The 21,179-nt window shown below is 52.6% G+C and overlaps 8 protein-coding genes across 8 annotated transcripts; 5 read left to right on the top strand and 3 right to left on the bottom strand.

Annotated features, from left to right (window-relative positions):
• Nucleotides 1–114: 114 nt before the first annotated feature.
• SAICODRAFT_84262 (putative eukaryotic translation initiation factor 3 subunit CLU1/TIF31) lies at nucleotides 115–4,141 on the top strand. Its single transcript, XM_019171354.1, has 3 exons — nucleotides 115–184; nucleotides 248–325; nucleotides 382–4,141. The coding sequence occupies exons 1-3, from the start codon at nucleotides 169–171 to the stop codon at nucleotides 4,089–4,091; spliced, it is 3,804 nt and encodes a 1,267-aa protein (XP_019021995.1). The 5' UTR covers nucleotides 115–168; the 3' UTR covers nucleotides 4,092–4,141.
• A 296-nt stretch (nucleotides 4,142–4,437) lies between these two features.
• SAICODRAFT_31643 (uncharacterized protein) lies at nucleotides 4,438–4,845 on the top strand. Its single transcript, XM_019167968.1, has one exon. It carries the CDS (start codon nucleotides 4,460–4,462, stop codon nucleotides 4,718–4,720), a length of 261 nt encoding a protein of 86 aa, XP_019021994.1. The 5' UTR covers nucleotides 4,438–4,459; the 3' UTR covers nucleotides 4,721–4,845.
• SAICODRAFT_165211 (uncharacterized protein) lies at nucleotides 4,783–6,358 on the bottom strand. Its single transcript, XM_019165666.1, has 3 exons — nucleotides 6,251–6,358; nucleotides 5,952–6,185; nucleotides 4,783–5,898 (listed from the first exon to the last, which is right to left on the bottom strand). Exons 2-3 carry the CDS (start codon nucleotides 6,134–6,136, stop codon nucleotides 4,845–4,847), a joined length of 1,239 nt encoding a protein of 412 aa, XP_019021993.1. The 5' UTR covers nucleotides 6,137–6,185; nucleotides 6,251–6,358; the 3' UTR covers nucleotides 4,783–4,844.
• A 420-nt stretch (nucleotides 6,359–6,778) lies between these two features.
• On the top strand, nucleotides 6,779–9,513 carry SAICODRAFT_60785 (uncharacterized protein; the record flags this gene model as incomplete). Its single annotated transcript, XM_019169796.1, has 2 exons — nucleotides 6,779–7,034; nucleotides 7,088–9,513. The coding sequence occupies 2 exons, from the start codon at nucleotides 6,779–6,781 to the stop codon at nucleotides 9,511–9,513; spliced, it is 2,682 nt and encodes an 893-aa protein (XP_019021992.1).
• A 362-nt stretch (nucleotides 9,514–9,875) lies between these two features.
• SAICODRAFT_36838 (terpene synthase) lies at nucleotides 9,876–12,341 on the bottom strand (the record flags this gene model as incomplete). The annotated part of the gene is made up of 6 exons (XM_019168527.1): nucleotides 9,876–9,966; nucleotides 10,020–10,093; nucleotides 10,165–10,911; nucleotides 10,982–11,603; nucleotides 11,663–12,126; nucleotides 12,177–12,341. 6 exons carry the CDS (start codon nucleotides 12,339–12,341, stop codon nucleotides 9,876–9,878), a joined length of 2,163 nt encoding a protein of 720 aa, XP_019021991.1.
• A 235-nt stretch (nucleotides 12,342–12,576) lies between these two features.
• SAICODRAFT_165202 (uncharacterized protein) lies at nucleotides 12,577–15,548 on the top strand. Its single transcript, XM_019165665.1, has one exon. The coding sequence runs from the start codon at nucleotides 12,809–12,811 to the stop codon at nucleotides 15,374–15,376; it is 2,568 nt and encodes an 855-aa protein (XP_019021990.1). The 5' UTR covers nucleotides 12,577–12,808; the 3' UTR covers nucleotides 15,377–15,548.
• A 184-nt stretch (nucleotides 15,549–15,732) lies between these two features.
• Nucleotides 15,733–18,216, top strand: SAICODRAFT_73083 (putative Ku family DNA helicase; the record flags this gene model as incomplete). Its single annotated transcript, XM_019170825.1, has 3 exons — nucleotides 15,733–16,788; nucleotides 16,839–17,930; nucleotides 17,983–18,216. 3 exons carry the CDS (start codon nucleotides 15,733–15,735, stop codon nucleotides 17,998–18,000), a joined length of 2,166 nt encoding a protein of 721 aa, XP_019021989.1. The 3' UTR covers nucleotides 18,001–18,216.
• Nucleotides 18,065–20,854, bottom strand: SAICODRAFT_9520 (uncharacterized protein; the record flags this gene model as incomplete). The annotated part of the gene is made up of 2 exons (XM_019171967.1): nucleotides 18,065–20,588; nucleotides 20,640–20,854. The coding sequence occupies 2 exons, from the start codon at nucleotides 20,852–20,854 to the stop codon at nucleotides 18,065–18,067; spliced, it is 2,739 nt and encodes a 912-aa protein (XP_019021988.1).
• Between the last annotated feature and the right edge of the window lie 325 nt (nucleotides 20,855–21,179).

The raw sequence follows: 21,179 nt of genomic DNA, 5'->3' as shown, positions 1-21,179 counted from the left end.
TTGCCGAACACCCGGCCCACAGAGCGTATGAATCTCGGGAACGAGGCACCCTGACACCTGCGTCCGCGGCCGGGGAAATGCAGTGCCTCGAAATTCTGGTCGAAGCGTGCGCAACATTCAATACGTATTTCGCAAGACATATACGAGATATCACTCTCTCATTTCGATATGTCCGAGCAGGAGGGTGAGTGCAGCCATTGTTGTTTGCCGAGGAGCAATTGGAATTGAATTGACGATGATCGTGTAGCCGCCACTCAAGCTGAACAGGCTCCTCAGGCCGAGGATGCTCAGGAACTTGCTCAGGATGAGCAGGCTGAGGCTCAAGGTGCGATTCGTTTTCCTGGCTTACTGTTGTATTTTGGCTGACGAGTCGAATTACAGCCGAGCAGCTCTACCAGCTGAAGATCAAGCTTCCTCACGCCCCCCATGTCGTCGACATGGTTGCTTCTCCCCACGAGACCGTCCACGATATCCGCCAATCGATTATCGAACTCCCCTACACTTCCGACAACACATGTTTCCACCTCGAATACAATGGCCAGACCATCAACGACTTCTCCGAGATTGGCGACATCGAGGGATTGTCCCACGAGAACACCGAGATCGTCTTGATTGAGGACCCCTACACCGAGAAGGATGCACGGATACACTTTACCCGCGTCAAGGATTTGCTGGCTGGGCCTGCTGCTGCTAAGAACGCTGGATTCGCTGGTGCTGCTGGAATCAGCGCCGGTATCTCTTTGTTCGAGACGATTGATTTGGAGGTGAAGGAGGGTAAGCCGCATGCGATGACTGGCTACGAGATCGACGCACCGGCAAAGCTTTCCGAGTTCATTCCCGCACCAGATGCCAGGAAGGGTAACGGTGTGCCCAAGGCGGTCCAGGGTCTCGCAATTTCCGCATGGAACCCCCCACCAGCACCTTACCGTATGAAGGGTCACTTGCTCTACTTGCAGGTCGCTACTCTCGAGGGCGAGCAGTACCAGATCACCGGCCACGTCGGTGGTTTTTACGTCAACAAGTCCTCTAACAACAAGTTCGACCCATCACCAAAGTCTGCCCACAAGGACAACTACGCTCACTCCCTCATCACTCTCCTCGGTCAGCTCTCGCCCAAGTTCAAGAAGGAGTTCGCCAAGATTCAGGAGCTGACTCAGTCTTGCGACCCCCTCGCTACTGTGCCTATGACTAACGCTATCCCTGCTTCCCCGTGGTTGGTTCACCCTGAGCAGCACACCTCCGATTCTACTCGCCCTCAGGAGGCTTTCTTGACGGCTGGTACCGACAACCTCGACTCTCTCCGTGACTGGAACGAGGAGATCCAGTCTACCCGTGAGCTTCCCCGTGCCAACGTTCAAGAGCGTGTCCTCCGCGAGCGTCTCTTGGCTAAGGCCCATGCCGACTTCGCCGACGCTGCCGCCCGTGGCGCCATGGCTGTCGTCAAGGGTGAGGTCCAGGCTTTGAACCCCTTAGAGGACACGGATGCCCAGATGTTCGTCTACAACAGCATCTTCTTCTCCCGTGGTTACGATGGTGTCGGAACTTTCGCCAAGGAGGGTGGTGACGATGCTGCTCGTGCCGCTGTCGGAAAGGATGTCGCTGGTGTCAGGTTGTACAACATGATGGATGTTAACGGTCTTTGCGTGTTGGGTACTGCTGTTGTTGACTACATGGGTGAGCGTATTGTTGCGCAGTCTGTTGTTCCCGGTATTTTCCGTCAGCGCGAGGAGGGTGACTCTCAGATCATCTACGGTGGTGTTGACGGCAAGGATGTCGTTGCTGAGGACGCTTCTTTCGAGCCTATGTTCCAGGAGGTCGCTAAGGCTCTTCACATCAAGACCCACCCTGTCTGGGACAAGGAGGGTAAGAGGCACGATCTTGCCGCTTCCGTTGAGACTAAGGGTTTGGCTGGTTGCGATGGACGTAGGTACGTCCTCGACCTTTACCGCCTTACCCCTCTCGACATTGAGTTCTTGGAGGAGGCTTGCCCTAAGACTTTCGAGGAGGGTGCTGAGGCTGAGGAGGGTAAGGATTACCCTCACCGCATGACTACTCTCCGTGCCGAGTTAATTGAGACTTTCTGGGAGGGCAAGCTGAAGGCATGGGTTCAGGTTGAGGTTGAGAAGAAGAAGGCCGCCAAGGCTACTGAGGAGCCTGAGAAGACTGAGGAGGCCGCTGAGCCCAAGGAGGAGAAGGCTGAGGCTGCTGAGGGAGAGGAGACTGAGGAGGCCGAGGAGAAGAAGCCTGAGCCCCAAGAGCGCATCGACATCTCCGGGTTCGAGTACTCTCTCAACCCTGACGCTTTCTCTGGTCAGGTCCCCCAGACTGAGGAGGAGAATGCTCAGCTCGAGAAGGACGAGGTTGAGGTCCGTGCTGCTTCCAAGTTCTTGCGCGAGGAGGTTATCCCCGGAATCATCTCTGACTTCAAGGAGGGTCTCATCGCCGCTCCCTTGGACGGTCCCGCTTTGTCTCGCATGATGCACAAGCGTGGTATTAACATGCGTTACCTTGGTAAGGTTTACGAGTTGACTGCTACCAATGACAAGAAGCTTAAGGCTGTCCGTCAGCTCGCCGCTCAGGAGATGGTTGCCCGTGCCACCAAGCACGTCTTCAACTCTGTTTTGAGGGGTTTGCCTGCTCCTCTTGTCAGCTCTGCTGTCGCTCACGTTCTCAACTGCTTGGTTGGCTTCAAGCTCAATGCTAAGCCTGAGGCTGTCGTCGATGCTGGGTTGAAGGCTATTTACAAGAACACCGATCTTGGTTTCACCGCGCTCTCTGTCGAGTCCATCCGTGCTCGCATTACTGAGCAAACCCTCCGTCGCTTCAGGGCCAACACCTTCGATGTTAACGCCTGGTTCGAGACTGACATGCGTCCCGTTCAGCTCCTCCGTGACGTCGCCCTCAAGATGGGATTCCAGTTGAAGGCTCAGGACTACGAGTTCGCCCCCGTTGAGAAGAAGGCTGAGGTGCCCAAGGCCAACGGCGCTGCCACCCCTGAGAACACCTCTGCTACTCGTTCCAACGGCTCTGCTGGTAAGAAGTCGAAGGCTGAGAAGAAGGCTGCTCAGATCGCTGCTCAGGCCGCTGCTGCTGCCGCCGCCGCGGAGGCTGCTCGTCAGACTGCCCAGAGGAAGGTCACCTTCCTTCCCGAGGACTTGGTTAACGTCGTTCCTGTCGTCAAGGAAGCTTCCCCGAAGTCTAGCCTTGCTGAGGAGGCTTTGGAGGCTGGTCGTATGTCCATCATTCAGGGCAACCGCGACCTCGGTGTCGAGCTTCTTCTGGAGTCTCTGTCCCTTCACGAGCAGATCTACGGTGTTTTGCACCCCGAGGTCGCTCGCGGATACAACTCCCTTGCTATGATCTACCACCAGCTCGAGGAGAAGGCTCTTGCTTGCGAACTTGCCCGTAAGGCTGTCATCGTTGCCGAGCGTTCCCTCGGTGTTGACTCTAGCGAGACCATCCTTAACTACTTGAACCTTGCTTTGTTCGAGCACTCAAACGGTAACTCCCAGGTTGCCCTTGCTTTGATCAAGCACGCTTTCACTTACTGGAAGGTTGCTTACGGAGAGGGTCACCCCGACTCTGTCACTACCATGAACAACGTCGCTGTTATGTTGCAGAGCGTTAAGGAGTACAAGGACTCTTTGACCTGGTTCGAGGCTTCCTTGAGAGTTTGCGAGGAGCTGTTTGGTGAGAAGAGCATTAACACTGCTACTCTTTCCTTCCAGCTCTCCCAGGCTCTTGCTCTCGTTCAAGACGCTAAGGGTGCTGTTCAGAAGATGCGTGATGCTTACAACGTTTTCAAGGAGGAGCTCGGTCCCGAGGACAAGAACACCAAGGAGACTGAGTTCTGGCTCGAGCAACTTACTCAGAACGCTGTCAACATTGCCAAGGCGGCTAAGCAGAGGGCATCGCTCCCTCCTCGTGTCTTCCTGAACGCTCAGCCTCAACAGCAGGCTCAGCAGCAGATCAAGGAGAAGGCTTCCCGTGGACCCCGCGGTACCGAGAACTTGGACGACTTGGTCAACTACATCAATGGTGCCCAGTCATCCGCCTCCAAGAAGACCAAGAAGAAGTCTAAGTCTACTTAAGCTTCCCGTTCTAGCATTATGATATGACGACGTGTACGAAAAGGAGGAAGATCAGGAAGGTTGATAAGGATGATCATTGCACAGACTCGAAAAAATACGCCGGCGTTTCGTTGTTTTTTTTGTTTCTGACGTCTTTTTTTTTAGTTCTCTTGCATTTGAATGAGTTGTATGCTATTTGTGGGTGCTTTTTAGTATTTTCTCCACTCTATTGAATCTTGGTTGTATATACCATATTATACTCGTGCACTGCCCCTCCGCTCTCCTCGTAGTTTTCCCCAGGTGCCCGTAACGCGCGAACCCTTGCATCCGAGCTCAATCGACAACCTCAGTTCCAAACCCATAATCCATCGAAGGATCGCATTCAAACAATGTCCGAAGCACCAAATCAAGACGCTATCCGTGCCGCCATCCATCACCGCAAAATCGCTGAAGAAAAGGCAGCTGCGGCCGCCGCCTCCGGGTCTGCCGCTCCCGAAGTCGTACAAGCAACTGCCGAGATTGCTGCGCGCGCCAAGCAGATCGAGTTGCAGCAGAGTGAGTTGGCGAATTTGCAGAGGGAGGAGCAGGAGGTTAAGGAGAAATTGGCGAAGGTTCGGGCTGAGCGGGAGAGGCTGCTTGCGGGGCAGTGATTCTATAAGTGCAGGAGATGTGGTGGTATCTTCCCTGGACTGATATCATGAGATACGTGGGAGGAGGGAAGTGGAGGAGTGAGATACCCGAACAACGTATGATACCCCGGCATTTCGACAAGCATTATCTTTTTCTTTTGTTGTTCTTACGTGAAGGTATTGGTAATTCAAAATCATCTGCGCCTTCAGCTTGTGGTTTCCAGACTTTCAGAACGTTTCTCACATCTGTCTTGACCTTCCCTCTGGCAGCCCCAAACTCCCCACCTTTCTTAACCATGTTGTATGTCCTGTTGTCTTCTTCAAGTGGCACTTCTTTCGAATTGAGTGTCCGCTCAATCTTCTGCACAAGTTCCCATATGCTTGCCTTCGATAGCATACTCGCCCCTCGCCCGGAAAATGGCTTATTTCCATGTTTGACGCCGCCACAGAGAACCTCACTAGTTGATTCATTCTTCACATATACCACACTTAGTGGACTTGGCTTTGCGCCGTCTTTCTTGCCGTGCTCGAAGGTCAACTCGGGTTTTACCGGCAGAGTATTGAATGGTATGAGCTTGTATCCGCTTTCCCATACATTTGAAGGCTCTCTCAGAGGAATTAGACGATCCTGGAAGGCGCGCTGACATGAGACCTTATTGTATTGATTCGTCGGTAGCAGAAGGTTCTCGAGGTACGCGTTCGCCGGCGATATCAGCCCACTGGTCAACGACGACAACAGTGACGTCGACGCCCGATACGCAAGTTTATCTGAACACGACTTTGACAACGTCTCCGGAGAATCCGTGCGACCAGGCTTTGCTCTCACAGCACCGAGCAGGCTAAAATATGAGCGCCCGCGCAGCAGCGAGTCGCCTGAGGCCGACTCGTCGAATGTCCAAGGTGTTGCATCTTCCTGCTCTGCCGCCGTGTTTTCCATGCTTGCATCACCGCAAGGAGCGGTGGAGATCCACATGTGGATTGTGACGTCTTTTTTGATCTTGAAGGGGCGTGATCCATTTTTGCCTTCAGCTTGTGCGACATAAGCCGAAGAGAATGAAGGATCAGCAGCGAGTTGATAACATTCGTTCAGTAGAAAGCGATTGAGCCCTCGTAAAGCTAGGATCTCAGCATGACAGTCATGCAGGACGAGGCCTTTTGCGAGGGATACTTTGGAGGCCGGAAGGCATTTCACTCCGGTACTGTACGTCGCCCACTTAGCAAACTTGAATGTCGGCCAACAAGGTTAACATACGCTAGGGAGACGCATTCCAGACCATCTCCCTTCCGCAGGACGACACCGGCAAGAATAGTCCATTCTTCGGTTCCGTCATCTCGGGTGGCAGGTTTGCCGCGTTTAGGTAGAGTGTTGTAGGTTGTCAGGATCGTCGAGACGACATTTTCAGCCGTCTCGGCCGGTAATATCCGGAGCGAGTCCATCTTGACAGGCGGCACGGCCCATACGTCCCGAAGAATGTAACGTTGATGTCTACGTTACAGCATCACTTTACCCAGTTCGGGAGACATGACAGAAGCCAAGAAGACACCACATACAAAAAAGCGCAAGATCTTCACATTGTAAGACGTACATTTCCACCCTGTCAATCAACTTGTTTGTGATATAGCGATTCGTGAAGTCCCTTGCACGGCATAGATTGCGTCGTAGCACGAACCTTAATTTATCGAGGAGCGTGTAGCTGAACACCATCGAAGTCGAATAGATTGAGAAAACTCCAAGACACGTAAAATGGAATGCCAACACCACCGGCACAGGCCGTCCGCCTCTTTGCCCCTCTTTAAAGGATTATCAGTCTCACCCGACCTGTCACCTCCGCAGCGTTCGTCTAAATCTCAAACACCTCGCTCGCCATGACGGACGAGTTTACGACCGAGGACCTAGGCTTTTACATGCCTCCGCCCATTATATCACCTCGTGTCCAGTCCCAGTTGAACAACTATTCGCCTTACCTTCTCTACCCCCAACCCCGACGCTCTTTACAGGCCTTGCCAGAAGCACCAGTTGCAGTCAGGATGCCGAGTCACGGAAGTAGTATCAGCAGTCAGCAAGCCCCGCAACTGCCTATGCTGAGGTCGAAACCGAGTTTGAGTCACTTCTTGGCTCCGTCGAGACCGGGTACGAGCCAGAGGCCGCATACGCAGCATACGACGAGTGACGTGTCTGCTCATCATGAGAGGACGCTCATTCGTGTTCCGAGTCGCGCGTCGAGTTTGCACAGTCGAATTACACAGCCTGTTCACCATCCTATTCCCTCTTCTGTGAGAATGAGTGCTGCGAGTGGTAGCCCGAGCCGTACCCTGTGCCACGCTTACGGTGTTTGTATGTCGTGGCTGACGGATCCATCTTTGCACAGATTGCTAACCGCGACATAGTTGGATTACCCAAAGAACCTTCTTCCTGGCAAAAATCACCCCTTACCACAACCGACAAGAAAATCCCTCACCTTAAAGGCGCCATCAACTGCTACTGGTCCCCCGAAGTTCTCGGCTCACTTCCTCGCGTCGAGCAGGATTCCGATGTCGCCAGGTCGCTATACGCGGCTATGCGCGCTTCGTTCCCGCATGATGTCGAGATTGTCGTTGGACCTAAGCAGCCTGTCTGTACGAGTCATATGTTTGTTATTCAGCAGGATGCGGAGAGTACGCTCTATGGTACCAGCTTGAGGATTTGGAGTCGTGCGGATAGTTCTCGTGCGAGGGCTGATACGCTCGAGGAGGTTAGGCAGAGGGTTGGGAGTTCTGCTGGTGGCGACGAGGAAACTGGTGCGGCTGATGTTTTCTGGGTGCCGTACTCGCTGTGCTTCCTGTCCAAGTATCCTATCTTCTCGTTGTTGACGGATTACTTGAAGGCGATGTTCATTCATTGGTCTCGCACGACCAATCTTTTCAGTGCCGAGGAGGTGTCGAGGATTTTGTCGTTTGCGGCGCCGAGGTTGAACGATGTCCTTCGAATCGATATGAAGGATTACAGCTTGGTCTACCAGTTTCCCAGTTCACCATCTGGGTTTCAGAATTTCCCTATGTGGCCGCTGTTTAGCTGTCTCTCTATCCCTAACATCGCGGGAATCTTCGAGGCTGCATTGTCACCAGGCGGACGCATTGTCTTCGTGAGTCAGCATACCGGGATGTTGACCATCGCGTCGGAGACGATCAGGTTCTTGTGCCGCGTTTACCAGTGGAGCGGACTTTATATTCCTGTCTGTCACGCTAGCACGATCGCTTCCGTGGTGAACGAGGCCGGACCATATATGTTGGGCCTCACGTCTGAGAGCAGGAGCTTGATTCAGGCGCCGAGTGATGCGTATGTCGTTGACCTCGACAGAAACTTGGTTCAAACGCAGGCGGGTCCTGCACAGGTCTTTTCACCGCGCCAGAAGCAGAAGTTAGTTGACCGCTTGACTGCCGCTCTTGTCGGAGAGGTGTCGATTACTGGTGTTCCGGAGTTCTTGAGGGAGGCGTTCCTCGGTGGGAAGCTCACGCCTATGGGACAGGTGCTTGTACTCAGGGGCAAGGAGGTGGAGACTGTAAGGGATCCGGAGTGGTTCGATCAGGCTGCTATCATGAACGTCGTTGACCATTTTTGTCTCAAGCCGGGCAAGAGGACAGGTCTCGCTGCTGTCTTTGCCGGAAGCAATGCGCAGCCGAAGGTGTTGACCACCAAAATCAGTGTGCGTGAGTTAAACGAGTTGCACCGTGAGAGGAACGCGTATGCTCGTGAAGTGAGCGATGTTTGGACTCACCACGTCCACGTCAAGGGCCGTCTCGAGACCGAAGTTAACAAAGTCACCAAGCGTAACGAGAAGCTGACGATGGACTTGGACGCGGTGAAGAAGCAGTTCGAGACGTTCGAGAAGTTGGCACAGGGGTTGGCTCATGATGCCGTGGAGATGAAGACTAGGATCGAGCAGCACAAGCGCGAGAACTCGCGTTTGATGGAGCATTTGGCGAGGCATAAACAGGATGCGGGGATGATGCAGGCGCGCTTAATTGGGACGGAGAAAGAGAAGGATGAGGCATGGGCTAAGGTCTCGGCGATTGAGCATGACCGTGAGATGATCCGTTCTGAGCTCCGTTACATGGTTGGGAAGACGCAGGCGATCGCTAAGCAGAGGAATGATGCGCAGAAGGTGTGTATTCATCTGAGGAGTCTTATTGATCAGCAGTCTTTGGAGGTGGATAAGATTATGTCTGGATTGGGTGATGGTGCGAGTCAGATTATGGACCAGGATATTGCTGATCGTGCTGAGGAGAAGGAGAATGAGGAGAACCATGATATTCGTCGTGATAGCGGTGTTGTTAGGAGTCCTACCCCAGCCACGCCTACAGTGATTATCCGCCCTCGTATCGAGTCTACACCTATGGAGAAGCGTGGTTCTGTGTCCAGCATCATGGACATTGCCGACAAGGAGTTGGCTGCTAAGACGACCGCCATCGCAGACCTCATCCAAAACATCAAGAACCAATGCGAGGTTGCGGTCAACTCTTTGCACTTCGAAGACAACGATGCTCCTGGCGTGGAGGACGATGGAAGACGCACTCCCACGGATACCAACCGTGGAGGACGTACGGAGGTGACCACACCAAGCTTGTACAGGTCAACGGACTACTCCCCGTCGAGGTTGAGCCAGCACAACAGGCAACACAGTGACTCACTTGAGTCATCGGACACGTTCCCGGACCTTGGGTTGCCAGCTGAGGCCATGGCTTACCACCCGGGTTCGCCTGCCTATCAGGCTCATGTGCACAAGGGGCAGGCAACGCACAACATCGACGATGCAATGACTCGGGAGGTTGCGTAAAGTGAGGTGAAGAGGATGGATATACCGGATTTCGGGCGTTTGAATATGTGGGAATTGGAGTTGCTGTTGGATGACCTTCTTTTGCGTTTTTCTTCGTATAACAGCTGGATACCGGTGCTCGACTGAGCTTTTACTTTTTCTTCCTCGATCTATATTTTCAATCAAATACTTATACTGCCCTCACCTTTCGAACACGTACGCTGCTTCTGTCGTCTCCATACTCTCCCATCGCGACGCTTCGGTGGGGCGCTTATGAAAGTTACCCATAGCTACCTGTATATAGCGCACGTACGCGTACGATCGCTAACCGTGAGCCTCCAAAACCGCAGGGTATGTTCGTGATTACTTCCACTCTCACGTCCCTACTCGTCCAAAGAATCCCCACACAAATGAGCGTACATCCCAACAGCCTTAATCGGGAAGTATAACTTGTAGTTCGGGTAAGAAATCATGCTGCAATAAACCGTCAGCTCACCACTTGAGAGTAAAAGAAAAAACGCCCTTACCAATTCTTGTTGAAAACACCCTCGATGGACTCCTGCAACCACTCCCCATTTGGTTGTTGTCGTTCCATAATCAACTGTATACGAACCCTGTCAGCAAGCTGCAAATGTCATCCAAAGCATGCCCAAAGGCTGTCTATGCACACACCTTCATTCCCCTCTTGATCGCCTCCTTATCCGGACACCCAGCCTGCATCAACGCCAACAACGCCCACGCAGTCTGCACGACCTGACTTTTCTCGTGTTGACTGTACACACCCATCTCACAACTCTTGTACGTCTCGCCCCATCCTCCGTCATCCATTTGCCTATCCAACAGGAACTCGCACGCTTTCCGCTGCGTCTCAGAGTTCTCGTATTTCAGCCCGACGGAAGCAAGGGATTCAGTCGCGAACATTGAGGCATACGTGAAACAGATGCCCCACGCTCCATACCATGAACCATCCTCCCTCTGCTCATTGTGCAAATACCTCACAATCCCATCAATTGTCTTCTGAATCTCCTTCGCCCTATACTCCGGGTGGCGTTTTCTGAACAAACTCAGTGCGGTCAACACAGCCGTCGAACACTCCGGATACGAATACTCAATCATAATTTTCCCAAACACCTCTGCCGGATTGATTTTCTCCAACCAATATGGTCCCCGTATGGGTTCGTAACTTGCGAAGCCCCCATCCGCGTTTTGCATTGTTAGGAGGACGTCGATTGCGTCGCAGAGCCGCCGGTCGGAGATGAGCTTGGGGTAGGAGGGGAGATTTTGAAGCATGAGGACCGCTTTGAGGCCTTCTGCTGTGCAGTCGGAGACGGTGTAGCCTTGGTGTCGGGTCGAGAATGGCCATGCGCCTTTGCGTTGTTGTCGGTAGCATTTATCCTGTTCGCGACAATTCTCTTTAATCTGCACACCATCATTCAATCAGTAACCGCTCAAAAGTGGTCCGTGCAGGCGCTATCCAAAGTCAACATACCTGACAATCATCCAAAAACTCCAACGCCCTCAGCAGACTCTCCCTACACCCCTTCTCCTCCGCCAACCCCGCTTCAACAGCCGCCTGGACCGCAAAAGCCGTATCCCAGAGCTGTACCCCATTCGTCCCATTCATCATCATTCCTTCCCCAGAAACCCACATAAAATCCGCGAATCGCTCGACGTGGCGTTTGAAAGCGTAGGATGAGGGGCCTTCACGGTGGTAGACTGCGAGTGCTTGCATTACGTTGTTGACGGGGCCGACGCAGAGGTAATCAGTGTTTTCGTCTTCGTGTTGGATGAGGCTGTAGGCATGGTTTTGGGCGTATGTGTGGAGCCATTTGGGGCGGACGTATTTGACCCAGCCGGTTAGGAGGTTGTTTGCGACGTCGAGGAGCCTGGTGTGCGGGGCATAGAGGTCGACGGGGGCGATGGTGTTCCGGTGTTTGGAGAAGTTGATGCTTTCGTATGGTTGGACGTAGAGTTCCTCTCGGAGGGAACGAGTTAGATCGTCCAGGGGGTGAGTGAAGCGTTCGGCGTATAGATAGCCCATGGGGAGGTACACAGCTCGCGTATGAATCCACCAACGCCATGGGTGGAGGGGGAGCCATTCAGGAAGAAGCCTATGTACTTTGTTAACGCCAAACTTCCAAAGGGTAATCGATTAAAATGAGGTATGTACCATAATTCAGGAGGGACGGGGTTCATTCCTTCCCATCCATAACAACCCAGCACTGCAAGCCAGAATTTACCCCAGTGCGGATTTCCGATCGCACCGCCAAGTTTGTGCAATAATCCTCTCGCTTTAACACAGACGGGGTGTTCGGCATCCATACCCAGGATCCTCAGGGCGACGTAGTTCAGACTGGTCCCAAAAACAGTCGAGTGTCCCTCAATGTGCAGGCCCCAGCCGCCATCGTCCGGGTTTGCGCGGTTGACGAGGTAGCGGGTGATTTCCTTTGCCCAACCATCTGGGATGGGCGTGTGCGTCACGTACATTGTGACAACAACACCCGGAATAAGGAACATGGGTCCGCCGTACTCACAACCCCAATGTCCGTCTTCAAGCTGGAGTTCCTTGAAGAAGTTGTACCCGTTCTTTGCGCATTGGAGGGGCGAGGAAGCCTGTGGTTGAGTCGGAAGGTCCTGTAGTGAATTGTCAGTCACCTTCCGTGGGCAACATTCGAATCCAGTACCGTCGGTAATCCCAGATGATATTTATCCGATGTTGTCTGAGGCCATGTATCGACCTCCGCGTCTGTACGAAGGTAGTGCCAGGTCTGACGGCCATGATCAACGTGCAGTCTCCATCTTCGCAGGTCTGTATGCTCGACACAATGATCCTTTCTCTTATGCGTCATCATACAACCTGCTGTCCGTGTACCCAGGTGTGTACCCAGGTGTGTGCACCTAATGCACGGGAGAACTCTGCAAACCTGCTTAGGCGCCCTTGTCTCGCTTCTCGGAACGTAACCCAGCCGAGCGTGAAGGACCGGAGCAGAAGTCTGCTGGAAAAGTTTGGTAGTAAACGTGCCGTCGAACCTTAATTACTCGCCAAGTCGCTTGCGCTGTTTTTCGCGGAGTCTTCCTCGGCTACACCTATAGCTACAACGTCCGCGCGACATTCGAATTCGCGATCGCAACGCATCCCGGGACGTCGTATACGTATTCGGCCCGATCCAACCCCCGACGTGGCTCAACGCTGATTCTCTGGTCCCTTCTCATCGATTCATCGAGCTTGAACATTCGCCAGTCGTTCTCGGTACACCAGACAAATACCGGCGTTGCCCACTCAAGTCCGTACTCCGCCCACAGTACCTGAGTCAGCATGGACTTTGATCAGGATGCTCTCTCGCCGACTCTGGGCAGTGCACCAGTGAGTCCTACGTCCGGGCTGAAACCGGGAGATGGTGCTGGACCTGCCGACCAGAAGCGACGGAGGATTGCTCGGGCGTGTGACATGTGCCGCCGGAAGAAGATCAAGTGTGATGGAAAGCTACCTCGATGTACGCATTGTGCGAATTATGGGACGGACTGTACGTTTAAGATTGAGCCGAAGAAGAGGACACCACAGCCGAAGGGTGCGTCTGCGCATCGTCAGAAGTACATCGAACGACTGGAGAACAGGTTGGAGAGGATGGAGGGGTTGCTGAGAGGGGTCATGCCAAATTACGAACCGCAGCAATTAGGATTGTTAGAGCAAGGGACGGAGGTTCCTGTACAAGCCAGCACCACTCGGAAGAACAGCAGCGCCAGTCAACCTCGATTATCATTTTCTGGATTGTCACCTGATGAAGGAGAGGAAGGCGACGAGGAGCATTCTGATGACGAGCCAATGCAGGAATTGACGAGCAGGATGGGTGTTCTTTTGTCGCACTCGGATGCAGGACAAAGTTACCTCGGCGGCAGTTCCGGCATTTCCTTTTTGTCAGACTGCAAAGACTTTGTGAAGGACTTGTTTGATGAGTCAAATTTCCCGAAGGCACCACCCAGAGACGATCTGATAGGCGGACAACCTGTTCCGCCCCCAGCGAAAGACATCGCAGACACACTGGTGGATGCCTTCTTTGCTGGTGTCATCACTATCTTCCCGATCATCGAGCGCGAGGAGTTTGATGAAAACTATCAGAAGATGTGGACAGATAATCCACCATTAGACGATGTGCCATGGATGGCAGTATACTACATGGTGATGGCATTTGGTGCAGTCGAATTGAGTGCGAAAGACGGCGCACGGGATGGCGGCGTGGATCCTGAGGCTGGAAAGAACTATTTCCATAACGCCTGGCAGCTTAACAGCTTGCTTTACGCACACAACACCCTGATGGCTCTTCAGGCGATGTTGATGATGGGTATTTTCTTGCAGGGAACGTCAAGAGTGCATGCGGCGTGGATTCAGTTAGGTGCGACCGTGCGACTCGCACAAGCTTTGGGACTGCACAGAGGCACCAATCTCCTGGACATTGGGCCTTTTGTCAACGCGAAGGGGAAGAACGTAGCCCAGAGACAGCGCGTTTGGTGGATCATCTATATCTTCGACAAGAGCCTGGCAATGACTTTGGGTCGACCGGCAGCGATTCAGGATGCTGACTGTGACGTGCCATTGCCACCAAAAGACGATGAGGAGATCAAGGCTCATTGTCAGCGGAACCTGATGGGCGATTTACAAACGCTGGCAGAGGGAACGGAGAGGTTCAACTTTTTCCGGCACGTAATCGATTTCGCAAATTTGACGAGTCATGTGTGTTCGAACTTGTACAGTGCTGCGGCTTCGAAGATCATTTCGCAACCTCAGAAGCTGGCGGAATTGGTGTCCGAATTGGATGCTGAGCTGATAGCGTGGCGCGACGAGATTCCTATCGTGATTCGCCCGGATCAGCCCGCGGATCCTATCACGGGTGCTGAGCATATTGAACGGATCGATGCACCGCGCGAGCACATGCGTGCTATCGCCATGTTGCATCTTTCCTACTACAACTGCATTTGCGTCATTCATCGTCCTGGTTTGCTTTGTCGTGCAGTGGGTGATAACTGGGCGGACAAGGCTCTTGTCAATGTCCCTAACCCGCGCATCTACGCCTCTGGTGAGATTTGTGTCAACGGAGCAAGACGCAAGATGGCCTTGTTGAAGTTCTTGCATGATAGAAAGTTGATGGACCTTGTCGTCTGGTTGTTTCTGCACTACGTCTTCAGCTCTTGCGCCATTCTGTTTATCCAGATCATCAAGTTTCCTCAAGCATCTTCTGCGCAGCTGGACTTGAGTCTCATCGGAACTGGAATTCAAATTTTGACTGAAGCGAAGCATCTGAAGCAGGTGTTTGCTGCTTCGAAGGTCTTGCAGTTGATTCGGAAGCTGTTTGCAAATGCGGCTGCGGCAATTGATGCGGCGGAGAAGCAGGACTCGTCGAGGAAAAGGCAGTTTACGAATGATGAGCAAGCAGCGGCAGCTACGGGTAGTGAGGTGCCCATGCCTACTCTTGATATCCCCATCAATGCGGATTTCGAGGGAGTCCCCACGGCATCTTTCAACGCTCAAATGCCAGGACCAGGTATGGCTCAGGCATCGGGACAGCTTCCGCCCGACCTCATCAGTCCCTCCGTGTTCTACAACACTTACACGCAACCTCAAGCCGGCATGCAAGCACCAGCTATGGACCTTTCGCAAATGTCGATGATGAACAATTGGGGAATGGGACCTATGGATCTTCAGCAACAGATGCAGGGCACGGCTGCGTTCCAGATGAACAATATGGCCGCTACTCCTGGTTTCGGGATGGGGATGACGAGTGGATTCGATCCTTCGCTTCAGCCTGCGCAGACGTGGCAGCCGCAACCGCCTATGAGCTTCCACTGGGAAGATTGGGAGAATTACGTCTTTGAGAACAACCCGCAATAGGTTTATCTTGCGGGAAGACAGAGTAAGATGGGGTTATTTATATATATATATATATATGTACGGCAAGGATTGGGTTTCTTGGAGTTTTTGGGTTTGAACTTCTCGAGGTGAGGGACGAATTGCTTCTCTACTCCTTCTTTTTAAGTAAGACAATACTACTGGTTATAAAGAAAATTTCCTTAGAGATTTTGACAAACGATCAGCTTTACTTCTGCCTGTTGCCGTTTGCGGTGTTTTGGGACTTGTCTACGTTACTGGCACCTACGACGACCTACAAGCGCGTCCGGGGTACGTAGTGCTCCCTCAGCGATAACAACACACCCAAATAGCCCGTCCTCGATCGCACACTGGCGGGTATGGATGTCACGGTGTTCGTTATCGATGTCGGTCCCTCGATGGGCGAGAAAGGCAATGGTAGAAGCTTGAGTAATCTCGATTGGTCGCTGAAGTACGTCTGGGACAAGATCGGGGCCAAAATGCTTACAGGGCGCAAAGGCGAGGTGGCAGGAGTTGTCGGCTTTCGAACAGATGGTACAGACAATGTACTTGGAAAGGATGACGCGTATAAGCACATAACCGTACTGTCGCCGATCGTTCAGATGTCTACGCCCAACATTCAGCAGTTGAAGGCTAGTCTGATACCGAGCAATACCGATGAGGGGGATGCTATCTCCGCATTGGTCATTGGGATTGATATGATCGGAAACTATTGTGGAACTAGGCGGGGGAAGAAGGAGCTTATTCTGATTACGGACGGCAAGGGCGTCAACGATTTCGACAGTGTATCCAGCATCGCTGGACAGATCGATAACAGTGGCATTGAGCTGTCCGTATTGGGTATTGATTTTGATGACGAGGAGTACGGCTTCAAGGAGGAGGACAAGGATGAGAACAGGCGGCAAAACGAAGAGGAGCTACTCGACTTTTGTGGACAATGTTCGGGAAGATATGCCACCATGAAGGAAGTCATCGACTCTATAGCAGCTATGCCTCGTCTCAAGCAAGTAAAACCGACTCCGACTTTCCGTGGTATACTTACTATAGGTGACCCTGAGAACTATAACGATGCGGTCCAAATCAGTGTTGAGCGTTATCCTCTCATCAAGATCGCAAAGCCTCCCAGTGCAAGCAATTACAGTGTTCCGGCTGAGCTGATGGATGCTCACACGACTCAACAGAACGGACAGGATTCGGCATATCGCAAGCCAACGTACGGGGTCAAATTTGAGCGGACATATATCGTTCAGGACGAAGAGAACGCCGAGCTAGGCGAGGAAGTCCCACAAGCGGAACTCGAAAGGGGTTACACGTATGGAAGAACAGTAATTCCTCTGAGTAAGGCTGATGAGGATATAATTCACTTTGAAACCAAGCAAGGTTTGGATATTCTTGGATTTGTCAAGACGGATAGGGTAAGTTCGTCGTAATCGTTGGAGATCGTGAAGCTAATGGCTTGTCGCAGTACGAACGCTTTCTGAGTATGAGTGAGACGAGCCTCATTGTTGGCCAGAAAGCCAACGAGAAGGCGTCTATAGCCTTGTCTTCGTTGATACACTCTTTACACGAATGTGAAGCGTACGCCCTTGGGAGGCTGGTGAAGAAGGACGGCAAACCACCCACTTTGATTCTCATGGCACCTAAGATTGAGCCGGATTTTGAGTGCCTCATCGATGTTGAAGTGCCTTTCACCGAAGACCTCCGCCATTACAACTTTGCGCCTCTCGATAGGGTTACTACCATCAAGGGCAAGGTCTTGGACAAGCATCGCAACCTACCTACAGAAGAGATGGACGCGGCCATGAGCGCCTTTGTTGATAGCATGGACCTGACGACAGTCGATTACGACCCTACAGGAGGTCCAGTGGACCTGATAAAGCCTGAGGACACTTATAACGCTGTTATTTACCGGATCAATCAGGCTCTGATCCACCGCGCAGTACATCCGGGAGCCAAACCTCCTCCGATCCCAGAGTCGATAATGAAGTACTCGAAGCCTATTCCAAAGATTGCAAATCGGATGGAGGCACCGCTGAAAGCCTTGGAAAGGGCGTGCGATATCAAGAGGATTCCTCCTCGAGTGATTGGCAAGCGTAGAAGAGATGCAGAGCCTGAGCTGAAGCCAGCACCAGGCCTCGATCTTGAGGATCTTCTTTTCCAGAAACCCAAGGTAGAACCGCCTTCAACCCGACCGGAAGTGACAACGATCAGTCAGGAGAATCCAGTTCGGGATTTCGAGGCAATGATGAGGAGTGAAAAACCCGGGGTCTTGGAAAAGGCCTTCGCTCAAATGCGGGCCATTGTCCCCACTGTCATTGCAGCTGGTGAGGATGACAAAGCCTTGAATGCACTACGCACTTTCCGGAAGAATGCCGAGGAACTTGAGGAGGTTGGGCTTTACAATGACTTCATACACGAGTTGAAGCCTGCAATATTTCGTGGTGAGCTAGGAGGCGACCGATCATCCTTCTGGGGAAAGCTGGTGGACGCAAGACTGGGTCTCGTGTCGAAGTTCGAAAGAAAGGATTCTTCTATCTCAGTGGAAGAGGCTGAACAGGTAAGTCTCGTTGCTTCCCCTCTGGTCGACCATATGGCTAATCGTAATGCAGTTTCATAAGTCAAATTAGCGTCTATTATGATAATTGTAATACTACCCCAGTTACCAACACCCAACAAAAAGAAATTAAAAACTCATGATGTACCCATCCAACCCGGATTTGACATAAACTCATCCCATCCCATCATCGGCACTCCCGATGAATTTCCAAATGCTGGTGTTGGTCCATGATCCTGTCCTTGTCCATCTTCCATAAAGATAGGGGTCTCGTAGCCTGTATAACCGGTGAAGCCAGTAAAGTCGCCTAATGCAACGCCCATCATCGGGTTGGGGTTGACAGCTGCTTGTTGGGGCATGAATTGATAGTTGGAGGCCGTGGGGAAGAGCATGGCGTTCATTGCATTCAGATCAGGCATCTGCAAGAGGTTGTCAGATGGCGGGTCCGAAGCACCGAACTGCTCGTTGAAGTTCGCATTGGCGAGGGCTGTATCAGGACTGTTGAATGTACTGAAAGCCTGTCCTTGCGCGGGCATGGCAGGAGCGTACACAGTGTTAAGGTGCTGGAACGACTCTGGACTCGCGCGTGCTGACTCGCTATACTGCTGCAACTGCCTCACAGGTGACTGGTCTCTTGATGCAATCGGCGTCGACGTTGCAGTACCGTGCGAAATGGCTGTCTGCGATCGAGGGATATGGGGTTGACGTGGCAAGGCCGCGCCCGCCTCCATGTTGGCAGGCAAGGTATGTGCCCTTGAGATACCCTGTCCTGCCGGAGGGTCGTGTCTCCGCTTGCGGGATGCGGTACGCCTAACCTGTGGCAATTGCCCACGCTTCTTCAAATCCTTCGCCGCGGCAAGGTACTTGTTCATGGAGATACACAAGTCCTCCACGATGTTGATACATTTCTTCGCAGTCTGACTCGTTTCACTCATGATAACCAAGCAAGACTTGCCAGTCTCGAGCGCAGCAAGTGCCTTCTCGGCCTCAGCCCCTTCCTGCGCTTGCACAACAGCGAAGATGAGAACCGCGCATGCGAAGAACGTCGTGAACAATGCGAACCAATATGCCCCGTGCAGCGAACCCTTGCTCCGCATGTCCTCCACCAAGTTGATAATCGAACACGCCGTCTTACAGCAGTTCTTCGCATACTGAAACGAGTGCTCCTCGTAATCAGGACTTCCTGGTGGTCGACTTAGGTAATGCAAGAACGGGCGGTACAAAATCATCCTGACATGTCCATACGCAACTCCCAAGAAACGTGCATGACCAGCATATCTCTGTCCAGTAGCATCAACACCCGGCTTCATGCCAATCGGGAGGCTCGCAACCCATTCTTCGAGATCGTGTTCGAGTTCTTCGACGTCGTGCTGCGCGACGTAGTTCGCTGGTGTGTCCGCCTTAGGTTGTACGGGATAAATCACAGTCATGACCTTACTCAGGATCTTCAACAGCTTCGTATACGCAATCGGCGCCGCCATGAACGCTTGCACACCCGCAGGCTGAGTCCCGATTCCTTGATCCGTGATGAGCTCATCATCTACATCCGCAGCGAATTCTTGGTCGACGTCGGCGTCGTGCATGCAACGAGGCAAACCCAGCATCGCACTGAGGTAGATATCGGAGTTGTAAAGCGTCCAGAATACACGCTTGCGGACCTCCTTCTCTATCGTGGAGAACCGGTACGGCAAGTTCCTGTGCAGACCAAGACGCTGAGCCAAACGTAATCCCATTCCCACGTACGACCAACATGTCGACATCCTCGAATTCGACTGTAAATACGAGATCATCAAAATCAACGTCTGTAACGTCGGAAGATCCGCGCCGTCAATGGTGTCGATACCGTTCTTCGCCGCGAGGAAGTATCGATAACTCGCAAGACGAATGTCCTTGAAGCCCCACTTCTCCTGGTTCTTATTCCCGAGCAATCCACCAATCGCCATCATCATATACAGCACACCCATGAACCCATCCGAACTCCTGTCCTTAACCTCCTCGCCCTGTTCCTCCATCTCCTTATACACCCTCTCAAACTCCTTCCAAAATGTCGGTCGATGCAGAATCGCAGCGGTCCATCCATGATTAAAGACCAACTCACACAACTGCTTCGCGACCTCCTTCGCAGGCGGCGCGAACCCCTCTCCTTCTTCCTCGTTGTCCGCGACCGGAAAAGCACCTGATAGGTTGATTGCCGCCATTTCTACTCCAGGATCCGCTGGTTGTTGACATCCAAGCGCCTTAAATACCGATTCTCGTACGCGATTGACGAAGAGAGCGCCGGATGAGCCTCCCCTGAAATCGAAGTGACCTGATTCGTCGAGAGTAAGTCTGCCGACATTGTTGATCATAGACTCCATGACGTTGTCGTTGCTGTCCGTGGATGATGGTGACAGTGCTACTTCTGGATGGGAGTTGCTATGTGAGTGGGAACTTTCGCTTGAGTGGTGGTGGTCGCCGTAGTTCGGCGGTGGTGGTGGTGGCATCTGGTTTTGCTGCTTCTGGCGTTGCGCGAGCATCGCGGCTTTCAAATCCACGAGTTCTGGGTTGTTCACATCGACATCGGGCAATAACGTTCTCAATAGCCCCTCCATCCGTTGCAGTCTGGTCTCAAGCGACTCGATATATTGGGGAGCCGGATTCCGTCGACGTTGCGATGGTTGACTGTAGCAAAATCAGCCGAATGCCCGTCTATCTCTCACGACCTCTACTTACTCAAAAGTACACTCATAGCTATACACGCTACAATGCGTACACGGCTTTTTACCATCACACTTGATCTTCTTCTTCCGACACTCATCGCAAGCACGAGTGACTCGTCTGCGCTTCGAATTCTGACCGCCGGGTTGCGGAGAGACCATCGGCGAGCCGCCTATCGGAACATCTCGAACATGATGCTCGGCCATCATCGGCGTAATCGGCGTGGGCATCATTGGATCCATGTCGAGTCTGTGCTCGAGGCCGGTTGAAGCTGGCAAGGTGTGACTCGCGCCTGATATTGAAGATGTATAGGTAGTGTTTCGACCGAACCGGAGTAGCTACTGTTGCATCGACTGCGAAGATGATACTGAAGAGCGGATCAATATCGAACCTTATGAATTCTGTGGCGAAGCTGGCCTGAACGCACTGGACGACCAAATGCAGACTCATCTGCAAGCAGACTGCAGGACGCCGCCATTCATGCCCCGGCCAGAACACAACCCCCGGGCGAATGGCTTTTGAAGCACAAACAAGGATCTTTAGGCGATGTCTGGA

This window comes from Saitoella complicata (assembly GCF_001661265.1).
Source record: "Saitoella complicata NRRL Y-17804 unplaced genomic scaffold SAICOscaffold_23, whole genome shotgun sequence".
In the NCBI taxonomy this organism is placed as follows: Eukaryota; Fungi; Ascomycota; class Saitoellomycetes; order Saitoellales; family Saitoellaceae; genus Saitoella; species Saitoella complicata.
Note: the sequence above shows the minus strand (reverse complement) of the source record. Positions and strands in the feature narration are given on the sequence as shown.

What these genes read in the sequence shown, in the direction of transcription:
- SAICODRAFT_84262 (XM_019171354.1), top strand. An exon ending in TGAGCAGGCTGAGGCTCAAG is followed by an intron (nt 326 to 381) that starts GTGCGATTCGTT and finishes GTCGAATTACAG; the next exon opens with CCGAGCAGCTCTACCAGCTG.
- SAICODRAFT_31643 (XM_019167968.1), top strand. Translation starts at nt 4,460, where the DNA reads ATGTCCGAAGCACCAAATCAAGACGCTATCCGTGCCGCCATCCATCAC.
- SAICODRAFT_165211 (XM_019165666.1), bottom strand. Translation starts at nt 6,136, where the DNA reads ATGGACTCGCTCCGGATATTACCGGCCGAGACGGCTGAAAATGTCGTC. An exon ending in CTGGAATGCGTCTCCCTAGC is followed by an intron (nt 5,899 to 5,951) that starts GTATGTTAACCT and finishes GGCGACGTACAG; the next exon opens with TACCGGAGTGAAATGCCTTC.
- SAICODRAFT_165202 (XM_019165665.1), top strand. Translation starts at nt 12,809, where the DNA reads ATGGACTTTGATCAGGATGCTCTCTCGCCGACTCTGGGCAGTGCACCA.